General features: G+C 41.7%; 1 protein-coding gene across 13 annotated transcripts in view; it reads left to right on the forward strand.

The window, feature by feature from the left end:
• The window catches only part of RGS6 (regulator of G protein signaling 6), a 603,395-nt gene that overhangs the window by 46,933 nt on the left and 537,338 nt on the right, over positions 1 to 19,124 (forward strand). For 12 of the 13 annotated variants that reach the window (XM_060620202.3, XM_060620199.3, XM_060620200.3 and 9 more), the window contains one exon: positions 8,862 to 8,965. In XM_060620202.3, the coding sequence (XP_060476185.1) occupies positions 8,882 to 8,965 (84 nt within the window). In that variant the 5' untranslated portion in view covers positions 8,862 to 8,881. Of the gene's footprint in view, positions 1 to 8,856; positions 8,966 to 19,124 lie in introns of those variants that run through there. The other variant, XM_060620209.3, reaches the window with a different exon arrangement.

Here is a 19,124-nt window from a genome sequence, read left to right on the forward strand (position 1 = left end):
CAGCTTGAACAAAGATAAGGTATGGGATGGCCACTTGAGACAAACAGAGAGCAAACTTGGTAGGAAAACATCTAGATTTGATGGGCAGTGTTTGATGAAATTTAAAGCTTGTGCTCTGCATTTAAAATGCAGCCAGTCGGGGGGCGCCTGGGTGGCTCAGTCGGTTGAGCGGCCGACTTCGGCTCAGGTCATGATCTCGTGGTCCGTGAGTTCGAGCCCCGCGTCGGGCTCTGTGCTGACAGCTCAGAGCCTGGAACCTGCTTCAGATTCTGTGTCTCCCTCTCTCTGACCCTCCCCCGTTCATGCTCTGTCTCTCTCTGTCTCAAAAATAAATAAACGTTAAAAAAAAATTAAAAAAAAAAAAAAAAATGCAGCCAGTCGGTCTGGTTGTGTGATTTCTTTCTCATTCCCGCCACAAAGAGCATACCTGCTTGGGTGTGAGCTTGGGTCTTCAGATATTATATGGATATTGTGTGGTGGATATTCTGGTTCCATCAATGTCGGAGTTTTGCCTGGAAATCTGCCACAGAAAGAGCATAGTGAGGCAGTTAAAGGGTATTTGCAAGGGTGTGACTGTGAGTGGCTAAAATGAAAGGACCAGTGAGAGAAAAACGTGAAGGCAGAGCGAGGAGGAGGAGTAAAGGCTTGTGAGTCCCATTGACTGAATGTCTAAATAAGCTTGAAAAATGTGTGCAGTGAATGCAGAGTAAGTGAGCTGGAAAGAACTGGTAAGTGAACTGGGGTGTGAGGTGGTCCAGTCACACTGATGATGGGGTTCAGCACGTGGCCATGGGAGACGGTGGCCGAGGAAGAGGGTTGTAGGAAGAGGGTTCAGGTGGGGAAATATAAGGATGGAGGAACCGGCTTTCCAGATAGGTCTTTGATTCTGATGTTCACATCACTGGGATTGATGAAGGAGTGAGGGATGGAGAAGAAAACCTCTGAGAACTAGAAGCAGGAGTCCTCGGGAAATGGGAAGTCTTAACAGGAGGGAGGCAGGATACAGTAGTGAGATTGGGTAGAAAGTGGCACAGCTAGATGGTCTGAGTGTCACGAGAGCAGCGATTTGTGTAGGAAGACAGGAGGGAGATCACTTGAAGCAGCAATGTGGAGCCGGGACGATGCTTACCTTACTTCCTGGTTCGAGAAACGTGGGGTGAGAACAACTGGGCTCCAGGGGAGGGGACGTCCTTGGGGGAAGCCAGGTTTCCATGAAGGTCACTGAAGGTCAAAGTTCAAAGACAAGGTAGAAGGACATAGTGGGCATACTGTTTATAGAAAAAGAGTTAGGAAGGCAGGGAGGGTGGATGGGGAGTTGGCAGGGTCTGGGGGTGTCCAGAGCAGTGTGGGGGCCAGAGCCCTGGTGAGAGACGATGCCTGGGTGGACCTGAACTTTGAGCAGTGATTGCAGCAATAGGACCGTGAGCCACATCACAAGGCCAAGCACATCCTGTTATATGAAAAACTTTCTGCTTCTCCCTCCCAGCTTAATTTTTTGGGACTTTTGCTTAACGTAAGGAATGCGAAAATATTTATCTTTATAAGCAGCTTGAACAAAAATTTGTTTAGGCTGTAAGGCAGCTGTGGCAACTTAAAGAGGATTATATTTATTTTGTATGTCTTAAGGTTGGGTTGGTAGGGGGAAGTCAGCTTCACTGATGCACTAGGAAGTAGAAGGTAGGAACCACAAATCAGTTGAGGACCTACTAAGTACCAGTTGAACTATGTACCAGAAGTACCTACTACTAGGTACTTCCTATGTGATATATAGGTGCTAACTACTTTATATTTAAATATATACTTAAATTTCGTATATTCACAAAATTGTGTCTTAAATACTTTCTATAGGTGATGTCACTGGAGATCACGTCGGAAAGTGTGGGCACTGGAATCGGTCCTGGGTTTGGATTTTAGTTTCTTGGTTGACAAGCTATTTTACTTTTGGCAACTTTGGGCCTCAGCTTTCTCATCTGCAGAGTGGGGATAATAACAGCCACCTGTTAAGAGTTGCTGTGGCGCATTGCTCGGGTGATTCTAAGGAGCAGACAAGGCTGAGAACCCCTGATACCGGTGATCAGCATTTACTCCATTTTATAGACGAGGAGACCAAAGCTCAGAGAGGCTAAGTAAGCATAGCACTAAGTTGTTTGTGGCCACATAGCACTAAGTGGCATGGCCAGGATTGGGAGCCTGTTCTTTGACTCCAGGACCCTTGCTCTTTTCAGTGCAGTCTCTTCCTAAATATAAGGGAGTCTGAAGGAGCCCCACCTCCACGTGGCTGCCCAGACAGTAGGCAGCATGGGATGGGGTGAAGGGGTTAGGTGAAGAGAAGGCAGGCTCCATGGAATCTAGGGCAGTGGTTTCCAGACCTGACTGGGCTTTCACATCACCTGGGGACTGTTTAAATGATAAATCTCCAGGGGCCACCGTAGGCCCACCAGATCAGAATTTCTGACACCTGGGACCCAGGAACATGGATCTTTAGAGTCAAGCCCAGGTGCTTCTGAGGCTGCTGGTCTGGTTCAATTCCTTGGACCAGCTTTCGGGAACCACCAAATGCTAACCAAAGTCCTGAGATGATCAAGCGATTATATCCTGGTGCCTGGCATTGCCACCAAAATTGGCCCCTAGGGATTGAGCTCTCGCATCTTGCTTTAAGATCTTTGGCGTCTCTTGCTCTGTCACTGAGCAGCTAGACTTTGAGTTCGTCTGTATAGGAAGTGTCACGTTGGCAGACCACTATAACAGAAAGAAGTATTTGTTCTTCAGAACCGTTGTTCTTTCTTCTCCCCCCTGGAGGTTCCTGCCCTCTCAGTCAGATTAGAGCTATATAAACAAGCTTGTACTACTGAGCTAGCACACTTCTTGTAAAGTTTTTTTCTCCCCAAAGTGCTTAACATTGCTGATGTCAGAAAAAAAAATCCATTGGGTTTTAATGGGCCGAAGCAAACAGTGTGAGGTTGATACAATAGGAGGAGAGGAAATAACATCAACAGAAATTCTTATTTGGTAGCACAGATATTCAGACTGTTACAGTCAGGCTTTGATTACCTCTCTTGCAAGATATTTCCCTGAATAGGGTTTTGAGGGCTAGACACAAAGAAGGGCAGGCAGGATGTTTAAGGATTTTAGCTTCATGTGACAGTGATCTCGGTGGCATTGGAGTGTCACTGCAGTGGTCTGCCTCTTAGGTGTATGTCAAGATCACCCGAGAAGCTTGTTAAATAGCTGATGGCTCCATCTCAGAATCCCTGAGGTGGGGGAAGCGTTTCTCCAATGATCCTGATGCTGATGGCCTGGGAATTTCACTTGGCCAAATAGTGGCTGGAAACCAGACTGCTGGTCAATTGCTGCGTTCATTCCGCACTAGGGAATTTGCATGCCCTATTTGATTTCCTCTTCAAAAGCAACTCTGCAAAGTAGAGGACTCTCACCTTCCAGGTGAAGAGCTGGAAGGTGGGGGAAGGTGGGGGGAGGTACTCAATTGCCAAGGCAGTCTTGGTGTGGCCAGAGCTGAGATGCTATTTCCTGTCTGACTTCAAAGCCACTTCCTTTTCCACATCATGGAGGTCTTTCTACCTGCTGGGCTCAGCATTGTTATCTGCTGGACCCTAGTCTTGGCTGCTCCAGAGAGGCTGGCATTACAAAGGAAAACAGCTGGCATTTGTTGTAACTGCAAGCTACAACTGAAATAGAAGTTTGGAGTAAATTGCAGTCCCGACTTGCAGAAGATTTACTAATCAGTTTGAGTCATAGATACTCAATTGTTCTGTTATTGACAAGGTGTCTCCTCACTATACTTTCCATCCTCCCACATGTTCCTTCTTACCTAAATTGCTCATGGATTCCAAAAGTGGATTCCTGAGTTCAGGGCTGGCCCATATCAATAAATTCTGGGGAAAAGTGTGATTCTGTCCGTAGGTCTTTGTCAAGAAAGAGCCTTCTTTGTGGGGCAGTTTCAGTGGCTTGATATCTGGATGGGTATTCCAGAAGGAGTGCACTGCATCTTGGTAGAATCTTATCAATTCCATCATTCATTAAAAAATGTCTGAGTACCTACGAGGTGTGCCACACCTTGTTCTAGGTGCAGGATGAACCCCACCAACAAAGACTCTGCCCAAGCAGAACTGGCTTTAGTAGAGGAGATTCCTGATAAACAAGTAAACGAAGAGAGGTGCAAAGCCCTGTTATTTCTCACTCCACGTTTGTCCCATTTAATCTCCTTGAGATCAGATCAGTCCTCATGGTTTTTTTTTTTCTTTTGGGTGCCTACAGCTTTTGGGGCTTCACGTGGCCATGCTTGATGCCTATGTTGTCCCCTAGGCTGGAATGGCCTCTTCTGCTTCCCCCAGACTCCTCTTCGTCCTTCGCTGTCATCTCAGTTGCCAGCTTCTGCCCTGCGCCGGCATAGCCAAATACCCACACATTACGATGTCCTGTTTCTGTGGACATGTCTGTCACTCTTCCTGGACTCTCAACACTTTAATGAGATCATCTGTGTCTGATTTATCTTTATATCTCCAGGGCCTACCATATCTTCATATCTCCAGCCCACCTTGCAAGTGGATGCTCAGGGCGGTTGCTCCAAGAAGAAATGTTGAGTCCCACTGCCCCTGGTGGTGGGTGGTGGTATTACAGAAATCGCTTCAAGGTTGGGGATGCTGAGTCTGGGAGAGGATGCTTCACTCCAGCAGTTTGGTGATTCCTTGACAAGCTCAGCATGAGTGATGCCATAAATGGAGGACATGGGCTAGGATAAAGAGAGGTGGTACGGAACATTCTGATGAGCATTTGAAGGAAAGTTTTGAGGTTCCAGGGCAGAGCTGGAAGGAACACTGGAGATGTGGGGTTTTACAGCTATTGTCCACTTGGGATCCGGGGAAGTTGTGACTTGACCTGGTTCTGACAGCTAGTCAACTGCACACAAGGTAGGAGACCCAGGCCACCCAGTTCAGAAGGCTTTCCGCTATTCTGGGACTATAGTGACAGATAAGGAAACACAGGCACAGAGAGGTGAAGTAACTTGTTCCAGATCACACTGCTTGGAAGTGGTGCAAACTAATTTTGGATGTGGATCTGTCTGATAACAGACTCCAGCTTGTAACCACTGTGCTACCTGTCTGTCTCTTCTCGGAGTTTTCAAAAATCAAGCCCTGAACACGTTTTTAGCTTCTCCCTTGGTTAGCTGTAAGCCATTTTAGGAAAAGAATATCATTAATGTGTTTCCTTTCTACTGAAATGTAGTTTTGTGTTTCTTTCTACTGAAATGTAGTTTTGTGTAGTTTTGTAGTTTTGTGAAATGTAGTTTTGTACTGAAAAACATTCATGTTCTTTAAATATTAAAATAAAAGGCCCTGAATTATTTACTGTGTGCATATATACATGTAGCATAAATAAGATGAAGTTTTTGGTTTTCACTACCATGAAATTTAAACTATTCCTATTTCATTTCTATCATATTTCATTTAAAAATAAATATTTTAGGGGTGCCTAGGTGGCTCAGTTGGTTAAGTGTCTGCTTGATTTCAGCTCAGGTGATGATCTCATGGTTTGTGGGTTCTAGCCCCATGTCGGGCTCTGTGCCGACAGTGCGGAGCCTGCTTGGGATTCTCTCCCTTCCTCTTCTCTCTGCCCCTCCCCTGCTCATGCTGTCTCATTCTCTCTCTCAAAAAATAAATAAACTTAAAAAAACTAATAAATATTTCACATATTGTAATGAATGAGAATCTAGCCCTTTAATGTCACGAGCCCTAGCTTCCTAGTCAATGAATGTAATTAGAACATCCTTACCTGTGTAGGTTTTGCATCCCATTTGTCTAACATCTGTTGACGCATGGGCTTGAAAGTGGTTATATCATTATTTTAGCAATGATTCTTTCTAGACACAGAAAAGTTGAATGACATTGAGCTGCCAGAGGAACCAAAAATAGAAGTTTTTCTACTATATACTAGATTCACTGAAATTCCCAATAGGGAGACTTGTCTGCCTGTACTTGGTAGTCTAAAGTCCTAGTCCTGGACCATCAGCCTATTATAACACTAGAAATGTTTCTGTGCGTGCGTGCGTGTGTGTGTGTGTGTGTGTGTGTGTGTGTGTGTGTTTTGGGGGAATTGGCCAGGAAGAGGCGAAGGCAGGGCTAACAGGATTGTTTTTAGGTCATTCCCAACCTTGTTGTTATAACAACAAGGGAGATAATATGGTCATTATTATGGTGAGAGATAATATGGTCATTAAAGTCAAGTGTTCATTTAAAAATAAAGCCAGAGACCCAAAATGCCTCTGTTGCATAGATAAATGAGCATACATAAAAGGACTCAGTTTTTGTTTTTCATGTTCTGTCGTATTCTGTATTGAGGCAAAGGAGTAGGCAAATAAGTAGCTGTTCATTAAAAATAAAACAGCGTGTTATTCATTTAATTTTAAAAGCCACTGATTGGAATTAATAATTAGCTTTTCCATGTAACACTATATTCACAGAAACCCTGATATTACAGTACATAGAGGTAAGAGCACGTTCTTTATCTCTTCATGTAATCTAACTTTTAAAATGCATCTTAATTCACAAATGACGAAGAAAGCACGCAACATTCAAACGGTATACTTTGGGCATTTAAATTCTTAGCACAAATGACAAATTCCTATCTCTTCCCCATCTTCTGCCCAAATTTGTTTTTATGGAATGACCTTTGGTACCAACTTATTTTATAATAAAATATTTCCTGAGCTTTTATTTTAAATTGAAATGGCCTTTTCTGTCAAGTGTGGTATTTGTAAAAGTTTCTTTGATGAAAAGCCTATGAATTTTGTGCAAATAACCCAGGCAGGCTCTTAGCTTAGAGATAACATTTGTATAGGACTTTTATGGCTTTATATGATACCTTTACACTCAGTTTATTAGACCCTTACCTGTGAATACTCAGTAGAATTCACATTTTACTGACGAGAGCAGTGTAGAGAGAGCTGCCTTGGTGTGGTTCTGGGTACACAGCAGGCATTCAACATTTTGTTTTAAAAGGAAGTTAACAAAGAGAACCCAATAGGTTATTTAACTTGTGCGAAGTCACACAGCAAATATAGTGTGATACCAAGAACTGAACTTCTTTACCCAAAAATTCCATATGTTGTCACTGTTATCTTTTGAGGCTTTTTAAAAAGGTCAAATTAAAAAATATTCATTCTACTTAATTGAGGTAAAATTCACACGACCTAAAATTAATGACTTCGAAGCATACATTTCAGTAGCATTTAATACATTCACAATGGTCTGCATCCATCGCCTTTATCTAGTTCCAAAATGTTTCGTTATCTCAGAGGGGATCCCAAGTCCATTAAGCAGTGGCCCCATTCCATCCTCTGCCCAGCTGTTGGAAACTACCTGTCTGCTTCCTGACTCGATAGATTTACCTATTCTAGATATTTAACGTAAATGGAATCCTACAATGTGTGACTGCCTTCGTCTGTTCAGGCTGCTATGACAGAATATCCTAGATTGGCCGGCTTATAAACAACAGAAATTTATTTCTCACAGTTCTGGAGATCAAGGCTTCAAAAGATTTGGTGTGTGGTGAGAGTCTGTTTCCTGGTTCATGGATGACTTTATTCTTGCCCTGTCCTTATATGGTGGGAGGGAGTTCTCTGGGCGTCTTTTTTATAAGGGCACTAATCAGCTCCCAAAGGCTCTACCTCCTAATACCATCAAGCCAGGGGTTAGGATTTCAACATATGGATTTTGTTGGGACATAAACGTCCAGTCCATTGCAGTGACCTTTGTGTTTGGCTTCTTTCACTAGGCATAATGTTTTCAAGACCAATCTGTGTCGTAGCGTGTATCAGCCCTTTATTGCTTTTTTAAATTTTTTTTTTTTTTTCAACGTTTTTTATTTATTTTTGGGACAGAGAGAGACAGAGCATGAACGGGGGAGGGGCAGAGAGAGAGGGAGACACAGAATCGGAAACAGGCTCCAGGCTCCGAGCCATCAGCCCTGAGCCTGACGCGGGGCTCGAACTCACGGACCGCGAGATCGTGACCTGGCTGAAGTCGGACGCTTAACCGACTGCGCCACCCAGGCGCCCCATCCCTTTATTGCTTTTTACGGATGAACTTTATTCCATTGTAGGGAGAGACGATATCTGGTTTATCCATCGATTGATGGACACTGAGCTGTTTCCATTTTTTGGCTATTGTGAATAGTGCTACTGGGAACATCTGTGTTCAAATATTTGTTGGAATACTTGTTTTCAGTTCTTTGGGGGTATAGTTGAATTTTCAAGTTACATGGTAATTCTATGTTTAACTTTTGAGGAACCACCAAACTGTTTTTTCATAGCAACTGAACCATTTTACATTCCTATCAACAAGGGACAAGTGTTCAGATTTCCCCACATCCTTTGCCACATTTGTTATTTGAGGTTTTTCTCTTTTAGTATGACCGTCCTAGTGGGTATGAAGTGGTTTTTCCTTGTGGTTTTGATTTGCATTTCCCTAGTAAAATATTCAGATTTGAGTGCATAGAATTAATCAAGAAGCAAGCTTTGGTAAGACAAAATCAACATCACAATGATTGGCTTCATCTGTCCTCAGGAGATTATTTAAGACGGCATAAGCTCACCTCTAGGGTACATGATTCTGGGCTGAAAATAAAGAACATGTTGCTTTGGGATTAGAAGAATGTATGTGGATCAAGACCCCAGTTATCCCCTAGATATTTTTTTTAAGATACTGCTTAAATTAATGCGGAAAAATGAGAAATTTATCATGTTTTATTTTCATATCACCTGCCAAAAGATACTTCTTTGCATGGCAGGACTTTCTTTGTATAATTTTTTCATGTCTTAACGGTCTATTCATTTATTTTTGCAGTGTGAGTGAAGACATCCGGGATGGCTCAGGGATCTGGGGATCAAAGAGCAGTGGGGATTGCTGACCCAGAGGACAGTTCTCCAAACATGATAGTCTACCGCAAAGTAAGGCCTCTTATTGAATGCTGGGGGTGCTGCTTGTGTATGTGTTTGTGTTCCGTGTAGGGTTGACTGATGGTTGACAGCTTGACAAATGTTTTCTGATTAAACTGATAAATGAATATCATTTTCTTCTCATGTCCTCTGTTTTTCCAATTCTAAAATTCAAAGAAGTTAGGTTTTGTCATACTTGATATTGAACACTTGAAAAATACGATTTGATTTTCTTTAAAGATTTTGTTTTTAAGTAATCTCTCCACCCAACGTGGGGCTTGCACGTACAACCCTGAGATAAACAGTCGCATGCTCTACAGACTGAGCCAGCCAGGCTCCCCCGCTTTGGTTTTCTTTAAACGCAGAGATTGCCTAAGCGGTGCAGATGGAGACGTATTCTCCTTCAGTGTCAAGGCCTTTGTGTAACATTTATCAACTGATTGTTTTTGAACCCATAGTATGTATGAGATCTGGTCTAGATGCCGTGGGAGATACAGAGGTAAGCATGAATTAGATGTCTGTGGTTGGTGAAGACAAGAGATGTACACAAATGCAGAGTCTGTAATAGTCTAAGTGTTAATTTCCAAAAGAGAAGTGCAAATACAGTATTATATGAAATCAGAGGAGGGAGTGATTACTTCCAGGCTCAGAGGCCAGGTGTGGACTGGTGGAGTGGTCTTTGAATTCACATTTTAAAGGATGGGTAGGACTGCTTTATGTGGAAAGTGGAAAGAACAACATTCCAGTGGCGAGATGCATTGAGCAAAGGCAAAGGGCTGGAGAAAGTGAACAGCAACCAGAGCTAGTGAGCTTGGGCATAGGTGAGTTACATGGAGTAATGGAGGTAAGATTTTGGGAAGACAGTTTGGATGGAGCCAGATTTTAGAATGTTGAATCACAGACAATTTAATCATGAACAACTTTTGTGCCGGGAGTTGCAAAATCAACATTTCCCTTTGGGATTATGAGTCTTGCCCCACTGTGCCAGATACATTGTTGTGATGGTAGACTGGAGGCTTAATGGGGGAGGGGGTGGTGGTGGTATTTCTGTATCTGTGAGAAAGAAGGAGGATACTAATCTAGCAGGGGAAATGCCCCTCAGAATTGAGTGGGACCGAGCAGAGGAATTAAAGAGTCTAAATTAAAAATGTCTTGGAAACTGAATGGATATAGAATTAGGAGGGAATAGAGAATCAAAGATGGCTGTTACATAGCCACTTTGGGTTACACTGGCAAGACACTGATGCTATTAATTCAAATAGGGACATTTGGAAGGATGTTTTCAAGGAAGGAGATATGGCACATAAGTTTTATTCGTGCACATGTTGAATTTGAGGGAATAACTGCTTATTAATATACATTTAATGCTCGCATGTGTGGGAAAATTTGATCTAACTAGATTACGTTATTAATAAGGAAAATTAGTTAATGTTCATTCACTTCACAAAATATTTGAGTTGTCTGCTGGGTTCTGTGTATTCTGCAAGACTGTGTGTTTGATCTCTGCTAATCATATGGGCAAGGTTGAACTAGATATTCCTGGATGATCAATGTGGTGAACTTTTCTCTTTCCTTATAAAAGTAGAACTCAAAACTAATCTCGCTTTGAGTATCAAATTCCTTCATCCTTTGCTTTGTAAGAGAATGCTTAGGTAACCCATCTCTAACAGAGAAGCCTATTAAGGTGTAATAAAGAAAAAAGAGATGCACACGGCTAACAAATTGGTGAGGCATACAGAATAATACAAAGATGTGTATTCCTCATTACCGTCTTAACCCACCCCACGCCAGGGAGACCCTAAGCCAAGATCATAGGAACATGAGCTTTGGAATCAGACCTAGGTTAAAATTATTGCGATGCTACCACTTCCTAGTGATGTGACCTTGAGTTAGTTATTAATTCTGTGAGCCTCAGTTTCTTCATTTTTAAAAAGAAAAATAAAAGGGGGGGAAGGAAGGACAGTACCTCATGGGGTTATTATGAAGATTCATTTAGATAAAGTAAATGAGGAACTTAATGAAATCTTTTTTTTTCTTTAGGGTCTTATAAAATCAGTGTCATTTGGAGAAAGGAGATAAATTATAAGATGTTTAAATATTGGTACTATTAATACGTTGACTTAAGTATGCTCATACAGTGAGTTGCCTTTTTAAGACACAGGAAAACAATACAGATATTTTTGTATTATTCAGGAGATTGTAAACTAATGGGTTATTAAAGGTTGGTGAGAAATGTAAAGGTCATGCAATGCAAACACCTTTCTACTAGAATATTTGGGATTATGTTGAAAGGAAAACTTCCTACAGGTTTGTGCAAACTTGATTTTTACTTTTTAGGTGGTAGCAGGGGACTCTTGGTTTAATTTAGATACAAAGCTGTCAATTACCATAGTTCTTCAAAGATATGACGACTAGCCTCTTGGTTTCTATACTGGAAACATATCTTGCTTCCTTTTGACAAATTTGCATGTGGGATATTTATGTGTTCATGTTATTTGCCATAACAGTTAATTGCTGTAAAAGGGATATTACGTCTGTTCAATCTATTAGGAAGAAAGAAGGCATTGCTTAGTATGGGTCTAGGACCTGGAATCATTTAAACCTAGTTAATTTGACTAATTTAAGCCATGGTTACGTTTCAGTCATGGGGTATTTACCTAGTTCTCTACTCACAGTGCTATAGACCAGCCATTGGCTACAACCGATACAACCAATATTGTAGGACACTATCCTCAAGGTGTCAGTAAAGATTAAACCTTGCAGCCAAGGTCAATTTAAGACATGTACGTACTATGGAAGTCCTCTTTTATAATGTTTTTTTTTTTTTTCAAGTTGTAAGCTCTAAGACCAAGCCTTTTCTTAGAGGTCCACAACAAAAATTTACATTAAAAATTATGCAGATAGTACTTTCCTTTTTGTCTTTCTCTGGTTGTTTCTTTCTCATGTCAGATGTTTTTAGTGTGACGTTTTTGCTTGCATTGTGTTGTGTTGATTCACATGCTGACATTTAAAAAGCCAAATCTAGAGAAATGGGAGCTTTTGGGTGAACTTCCGAGTCATAAGTGGGATGATTATGTCCATAACGTTGTTGTGACTTTTAAATGCCATTTAGGGTGGTAACCTTCTGACATATGAGTAATGATGGGTGGGTTTCTCAGGCCTACACCTTCAGAATACTCTTCATTTTCTTTTCATGTTTTCTGTGTCATTAACTCTGAGAAGTTGTACTTTCCCAAGGCATGATTTATTTATTGAGTTGAACAGACTTTCTCATTTAGTTTTTCCATCCTTCACATTCACATTTTGGATTGGAGGTGTATATGAAAAATGTATTGGTCACATTAAAAATCTATTTAAAAGAAAACCTTAATTATTCATTAAGGCACCCAGACCCTGTTCACCTTTTTTTTTTAATATTCTTGGATCCAAAAGATCCTGGGTCATTGAATTGCCCAACATAGGGATGATATTTGAAACTGGCTGGATGTCAGATCATTTAGATGTGTTTTATAACAATATTGATCCTCAAGAGATCCTCCCTCCCTCCCTCCCCAAGGCATTTTTGTTTCATATGTCTGAGCTGGGTCTTGGGAACCTGAGTTTTAAACTCTTTCTCAGGAGAATCTGGGTTCGAAGCACTTATTTAGTATGTTTTACAATGTCCAGGTAGAGTACACGTAGCACCGTAATGGGAAAGTTAATGTTTTGAAGTGGGTTTTTGATTTTATAATTATTTATAGATCTCTCAGATGTAGAAGAACCAGGCTTCTGTCATGGAGTTACATGTAAGGGATTTTAGTAACCTCCTCAGAGGAGCAAAGTAAAGTATGGAGAAGGTGTATAACTTGCATGAAGTTACTCAGCAATTTCCCAATGAAGCCATGATTGGGTCCAGGTGGCCTGACTGCCCCCCTCGGCGTCCCTTCCACCACCATATTATCAACCACAAACTACCATTGCCACATTGTTGGGGTTCAGCAGACACTGGATAAGTTAAATAAGTGAGAGTACCATGCGGCGGATCTTTGCTTTTCATGCTTAGTCTCAGAGATTTGACTTGGGTTGACTTTGAACATTTGTAATACGAAAGCTTCATTCTACTTGCTGGTGCTCTTGCTTCTTGGTTAAAGATTTTTGAAAATGTTTACTTTCTTTTTTAAACCCAGAATTCTTTTGAGTACAAGTAGGTTGCTTTCTGATTTTGTTTAGTTCTCTGAGTGGTGTTAATAATGTCTCTTGAGAAATTTCCAACTGGACTGGTGATTTGATTTGGTAGAACTCTGAGCAATTAGATTGTAGTGGGATGGAGAAAATTGTAGCTTAACTCGACCCAGACTTGGGTCAGGAGATGGGATGGTGTGATGGAAGATGCCAAACAGGGAGCAGAGAGCTCTGGGTATCTGGCCCTAGCTCCTACACGTACTGCTTTGGTTCTCTGGATGGGGAACTTCATTTTCCCAGCTCTGTTTCTCATTTTGACTTCCTCTTCTCTACTTTTTTCCCTCCTTCCTTCCCAACCACAAAATACTCCTTACACAAAAAGAATACGTTCAGTGTCCGCATAAAGTAGAAAAAAGCATGATAAAATGAACCCTGTGTGCCTACCAACCCACCAATGTAATAAATAAAATATTACTTTGGCTTTGTTTCCTCTTCTGTAAAGTGAGGGGATTGGACTAAATATTGTAAACATACTTTTCTGCAATGATTTAAAAGGTTCGTTCTGTAAGTTTTTAATCATAGATTAATTCACTTCTCTGTTGTCAAAACAATGTTGTGAGACTGTAGACACGTGTAAGGGTCTTTAGAACTTTTCTAGAAATATTTCAAACAGTCCTATGTAACTGAAATTGGACGGGGATAAAACCTAATGTCGTTAGGCATCAGAAGAAAAATTCTAGTTGCGATGATTTAACATTCAACAGTTAAAGTATCTTCTTGGTGGTGACCTGTTTCTTTGGCTTGCTAGTAACATTTAAGACATTTGTATAATTATCATTTGGCAGTACTGACTGTATGTTAGACAGACAGCAGGAACAGTGTCAGCAGCACTGGATATTGTCAGTAATATATAGCGTTACGGATGATTTAGAAGTTTTAGAGAAAGAAGAAAACGCCAGTGTGCTTGTCTGTCATTGCTGGCTTCCTTCACTTGCTAGTTTCTACTGATTTACTCCTTTTCTGCTGGAATTTGGGTCTTGCCTTTGTGTTGACCTGATACTCCAAGGTCACTTCCCCTAATGTTCTAGGACCCTGGAAGCCCTGGGCAGAAGCTGCTTTAGGCACATTTCCAAAAAGTAAATGTGGTCCTATTTTAGTTACACAGGCAGTGGGATGCAGCAAGAAGGGGAAAACATTTAGCTTGGAAGAGGCAAGCCTGATGAGCACGCTGGGAATAGGACACTGTTTTGGAATTCACAGAAGGCAGTTGTGGTGGCCAGCGCAGCCGAGAGTCAGGGAACCTACAGATTCTGGTGACCAAGGCACAGTAAGGACTAGAAACCATCTAATCAGCAAATATGTATCGAGTATCATTTGTGTGCCAGACACCGTTAGGTGCTAGGAATGCAAGATAAGGTCTGTGCCCTGAAAAAAACCCGTGGGCTAATGGAGCAGAGATGGGTAACCAGACAATCGCAAGAGGCCATCGGTAGAGGTGAGCCGAGGGATGATGAAGGAGGTAGAAGGGTCATGAAATTCATATCAAGAGAGAGGATGGGGGCGCCTGGGTGGCTCAGTTGGTCAAGCATCTGACTTTGGCTCAGGTCATGATCTCACAGTTCGTGAGTTTGAGTCCTGCCTTAGGCTCTGTGCTGACTGCTCAGAGCCTGGAGCCTGCTTCAGGTTCTGTCTCCCTCTTTCTGTCCCTCCCCTGCTCACGCTCTGTCTCTCTCTTTCAAAAATAAACAGTAAAACAAAAAAGAGAGAGAGAGGATGATGATGTCATAGAAGACAGCCCAGGGGATTTGGCATCTGCCTTAATTCATGAAAGATGAATAGGAATTAACCTGGCAGAGAAGGGGAGAAAAAGCGTAGGAGGCAAAAGGACTACCACATGGAAAGGGACAGAGTTGTGATGTTATAAACTGAGTTCTGGGAACTTCAAGTGGCTGTTCTCTTGGAGCTAGGTTGATGTGATGGGGGCTGAGAAATAAAGCTAGCTGGGGAGATTAGGACTGGATCACAAAGGACCTTATACATCATGCCGAAGATTTAGGACATCATGCGGGAATCTTCCTTTTGTGCCTGCATGCCCATGTTCTACCCCCTCCATACTGCTCTCTGCCCCAGGAGGTAGACTACATCTGCAGGGATCCTGGCATCTCTGGCTTTGAATCAGATTTGCTCAGTAGAAGCCTGGGGAGAGATGAAAGGAAGGAAGAAGAGCAAAGCCAGATATTTCTTCCCCTGGCTCCCTCTAGAGTTTTGCATTACCTGTGGCGCTTTACTGAAGGTCGTTGTTCCTCCCAGGGCAGACTGTTCTCCTCTGGATCCTGATACCCTTTTCCTCTCCTCATCTTTTTGGGCATCTGGGTAGCTCCAGTTTGTATAGTCTTCCATTGCTGTATAATCAATTACCCCAAAATGTAATGGGGTTAATTGGCTTTACCATGATATTTATTATGTCACAGTTTCCATGGGTCATTAATCTAAGGTGGGTCCTCTGGGTCAGTGTCTTTCAAAAGACGACAGTCAAGACATTGGCTGGGATTGCAGTTTCATCTGAAGGCTCACCTGGGGCGAGGCTCACTTCAAGCTCACTCCTGTGGTTGCTGGGTGGGTTCAGTTCCTTTAGTGCTGTGGGGCGATGGCCTCCATTCCTCCGTTCCTCCACTGTCAGTTTCTTGCTGCATGTGTTTCTCCACGGGACAGCTCACAACATGGCAGCTCGTTTTGACAGAGTGAGCAAGGAAGAAGAGTAAGAAAGGGGGTTGGTAGTGGGAGTCTCACTCTTTTATAACCCAGCCTTGGACATGACATCTTATATCCCTTCTGTTAGGAAGGAGCAGGTCTGTGGGTCCACCGCTAGGTGAGGGGTTTTGCACAACTCAGAGGTTCCAAGTGTTTCCTTATGGTTCTCCTATACTCTGCCACTTCTTGATACTTGGTCCTTTTTGAAATAAACCTTTCTTGAATTGTCCTATGTGTGCCATCTGTTTCCTGATAAAGCTCTGACTCACGCAGGTATTAACCCCAAAGCAGAGGAAAACCACTGAGACCTTGTTTTTCTTCATAAGGAAATTCACCGCAAAAAAGTTTGAAGCGGGAAAGTCATATGGTCAATGTGGAGAATGCACTTATGCAGAGAGGGTGTAAGAGAAATGGTAAAATTAGTAGGTCGAATGGTTTGGTGAGTTTACAGGAATCCAGGTGAGGGAAAACTGGTGGCCATATCATGGCAGTGGTGATGTAGATGAGTGGTATGTTTGAGAGACGTTTAGGAGGTAGAATCAACAGGATTTGGTGACTGCTAAGATGTAGGGTGGATTTGAGGGGAATAAGGAGGTATCTTTTCACCAGGTTGTACCTGGGAAATGGCGGAAGGTCTCTTGGAACCAACAAAATTTCGAACCAAGTAACTGTAGAGCTGGATTGCCTGCCCTTCTTCTCCTTGTGTGTAGAGAAGTCAAGTGTCACACAAAGAGTATGTAACTAGACCAGGGTGTCTGGGTATTGATTGCGGCCACACCACTAGCTCATTTTGGCCACGCATGAGTTGCTTCTGTTTTAAGTCGAGCTCTGCCATTTGAAGTGAGGGGTTAGCTAGGCTGGGTGATCTCAAAAATACTTTCAGTTCTCACATGCCAGGGCTTTCATAATCTAAAATAAAGACATCCACGTTTCCTCACCTGTTTATTGTTTCATAGCCCTCTTTGTTTTCTTTCACATTTTCCTTAAAAAGTTAACCCAAGCAAAATTTTAAAAAGTCAGGTAAATCAGGATGTTTCAAACAAATGCTTTTTGCTCTTGCACATTTAGGGCTTCTTTTCTTTTTTTCTTTTAACATTAAATAAATTACCCAAGGACTAACTTCAGAGAGTATTCTGGGTAACTAATTTAATTGTTCAATCTGCATTTTAAGATTCCTTTCGTTAAATAGCTCGAAGGTTTTTTATTGCCTTAGGAAACAACTGTTCTGTTTTCCTTTTCCCCTAGGATTGGACTTGCCAGAGGAAAAGCACCCCATCACATTCTCTTGGTTGGCAGGAGGCAGGAGTGTGGGCAAGTCCCGGACTAGTGGTATCAGTGTCCGCAGATGAAAAGGGATGGTATTTTTGGTGTCGAGAATAGCTCAGTGTGGTTTAATATGATGTGTTTCCACGAGTATAACTTTCTAATTTGGAAAGCCTTTGGTGTGTTCAAGGCTTCATTTCATTTTTCCAGTTTTTCCCCCGCATTTCATTCCAAGGAGTCTAAGGTTTTACATTTTGGCAGTTTATTACCTTCACTATCGACACGTCTTTGTAGTATCCCTTACAGTACAGAGAGCTTGCACGGCCATAGGGTTCGGTCCCCATTCTCAGGATTTTGAACAAGAAATATTAGAATAACAGATATCCATGAAGGGAAAATAATGAAGTGTTTCGGTCATTGTGGGATAGGTGGATTGTTTTTTAAAAAATCTGTTTGCCAATATAAATCAAAACTGAAATTGGAAAAGTCTTTTGATTCACATCCTAACTTCTAAAAATGTATTACAATAAGGGAATGGAAAAAAATATACAAAGATATAAGTATAGACTTAGACGTACACTCACTCCAAGAGAATATTCACACCTCTGTGGTGAGTAACATCAAAAGATATAAACCAATCAAATATCTGTTGAAGATGAATTAAAGGGGCGCCTGGGTGGCTCAGTCGGTTAAGCGTCCGACTTCGGTTCAGGTCATGATCTCACGGTCCGTGAGTTCGAGCCCCGCGTCGGGCTCTGTGCTGACAGCTCGGAGCCTGGGGCCTGCTTCGGATTCTGTGTCTCCCTCTCTCTCTGCCCCTCCCCCGTTCATGCTCTGTCTCTCTCTGTCTCAAAAATAAATAAACATTAAAAAAAAATAAAAAATAAAAGAAAATGAATTAAATACTCATGGGGGGTATAGGATTTATATTTGGGGTAACCCACCAGTTAGGTTACTGGGTCCCTGTTCTGGTATATCTACTAATTTTCTTGAAAGGAAGATGGTTACTGACACCTGGGGATATGGTCTGATTGAATAGTCTGTATTTTTAAAAACCTACAAGACTTTGCCATTTTTGTTTTATAACATTTTTGTTTTATTTGCTAAACATAATGGTTATGTAGATTTACTAAAAAATTATTGTTGGGGCGCCTAGGTGGCTCAGTTGGTTAAGCATCCAACTTTTGATTTCGTCTCAGGTCATGACCTCACAGTTCGTGGGATCAAGCCCCACATCTAGCTCTGCACTGATAGAGCACAGCCTGCTTGAGATTCTCTTTCCCTCTCTCTCTGCCCCCACTGCCCCCCGTGTTCTCTGTCTTCCTCAAAATAAATAAATAAACATTAAAAAAATAAATATTGTTTTCATTTTTTTATTTTCTACAGCTCTGTGCTTACCTCTGGGACCTTTTTTGTTTGGTCTGGAGAACTACCTTTAGTATTTTCTTGAGCGCAAGTCTGCTGGTGCAAGATTAAGGAAGAGAATAAGGATTTATTGGCTCCCCACTCAATACCAAATACAGTGCTGGGTACTGTGCATACATTGAATCATGCGATCAGCAGAATAGCTTGTTAGGCAAATGGCGGTCAGCCTGTATGACATACAAGGAAACAGGATCAGAAGGAGTAAATAACTGGTATTGAGTTTTGAGGCTGGGTTTGCTTTATTCTAAAGTCTGTAATTTTTTTTTCAAATAAATTGAATTATGTTAAAAAAAAAACAAAGGAAATCTCAAAGTTGTTTGTAGTTAATTATAGGAAGGTTGGTATTGACAGGGTCGGCTTACAGAGGAGGAAGGAATTTCAGGAGAAATGGTTTGAATTGCATCTTTAAGAAAGGGGAGAATTTAATTCTGTAGGAAAAGCCAAGAAATGATTCTAGGTGATGGGGTTGTGTAAGCGAGGTTTGGTGATAAGAAAACCTAGATGTATTTAGGAGGCAGTGTATTTTATAGCACTAAATCTAGGAGGTATGCCTCATGTAATAACAGCCTTA

The sequence above is a fragment of the Panthera onca genome, chromosome B3, assembly GCF_046562875.1.
Source record: "Panthera onca isolate mPanOnc1 chromosome B3, mPanOnc1 haplotype 2, whole genome shotgun sequence".
Lineage (NCBI taxonomy): Eukaryota > Metazoa > Chordata > Mammalia > Carnivora > Felidae > Panthera > Panthera onca.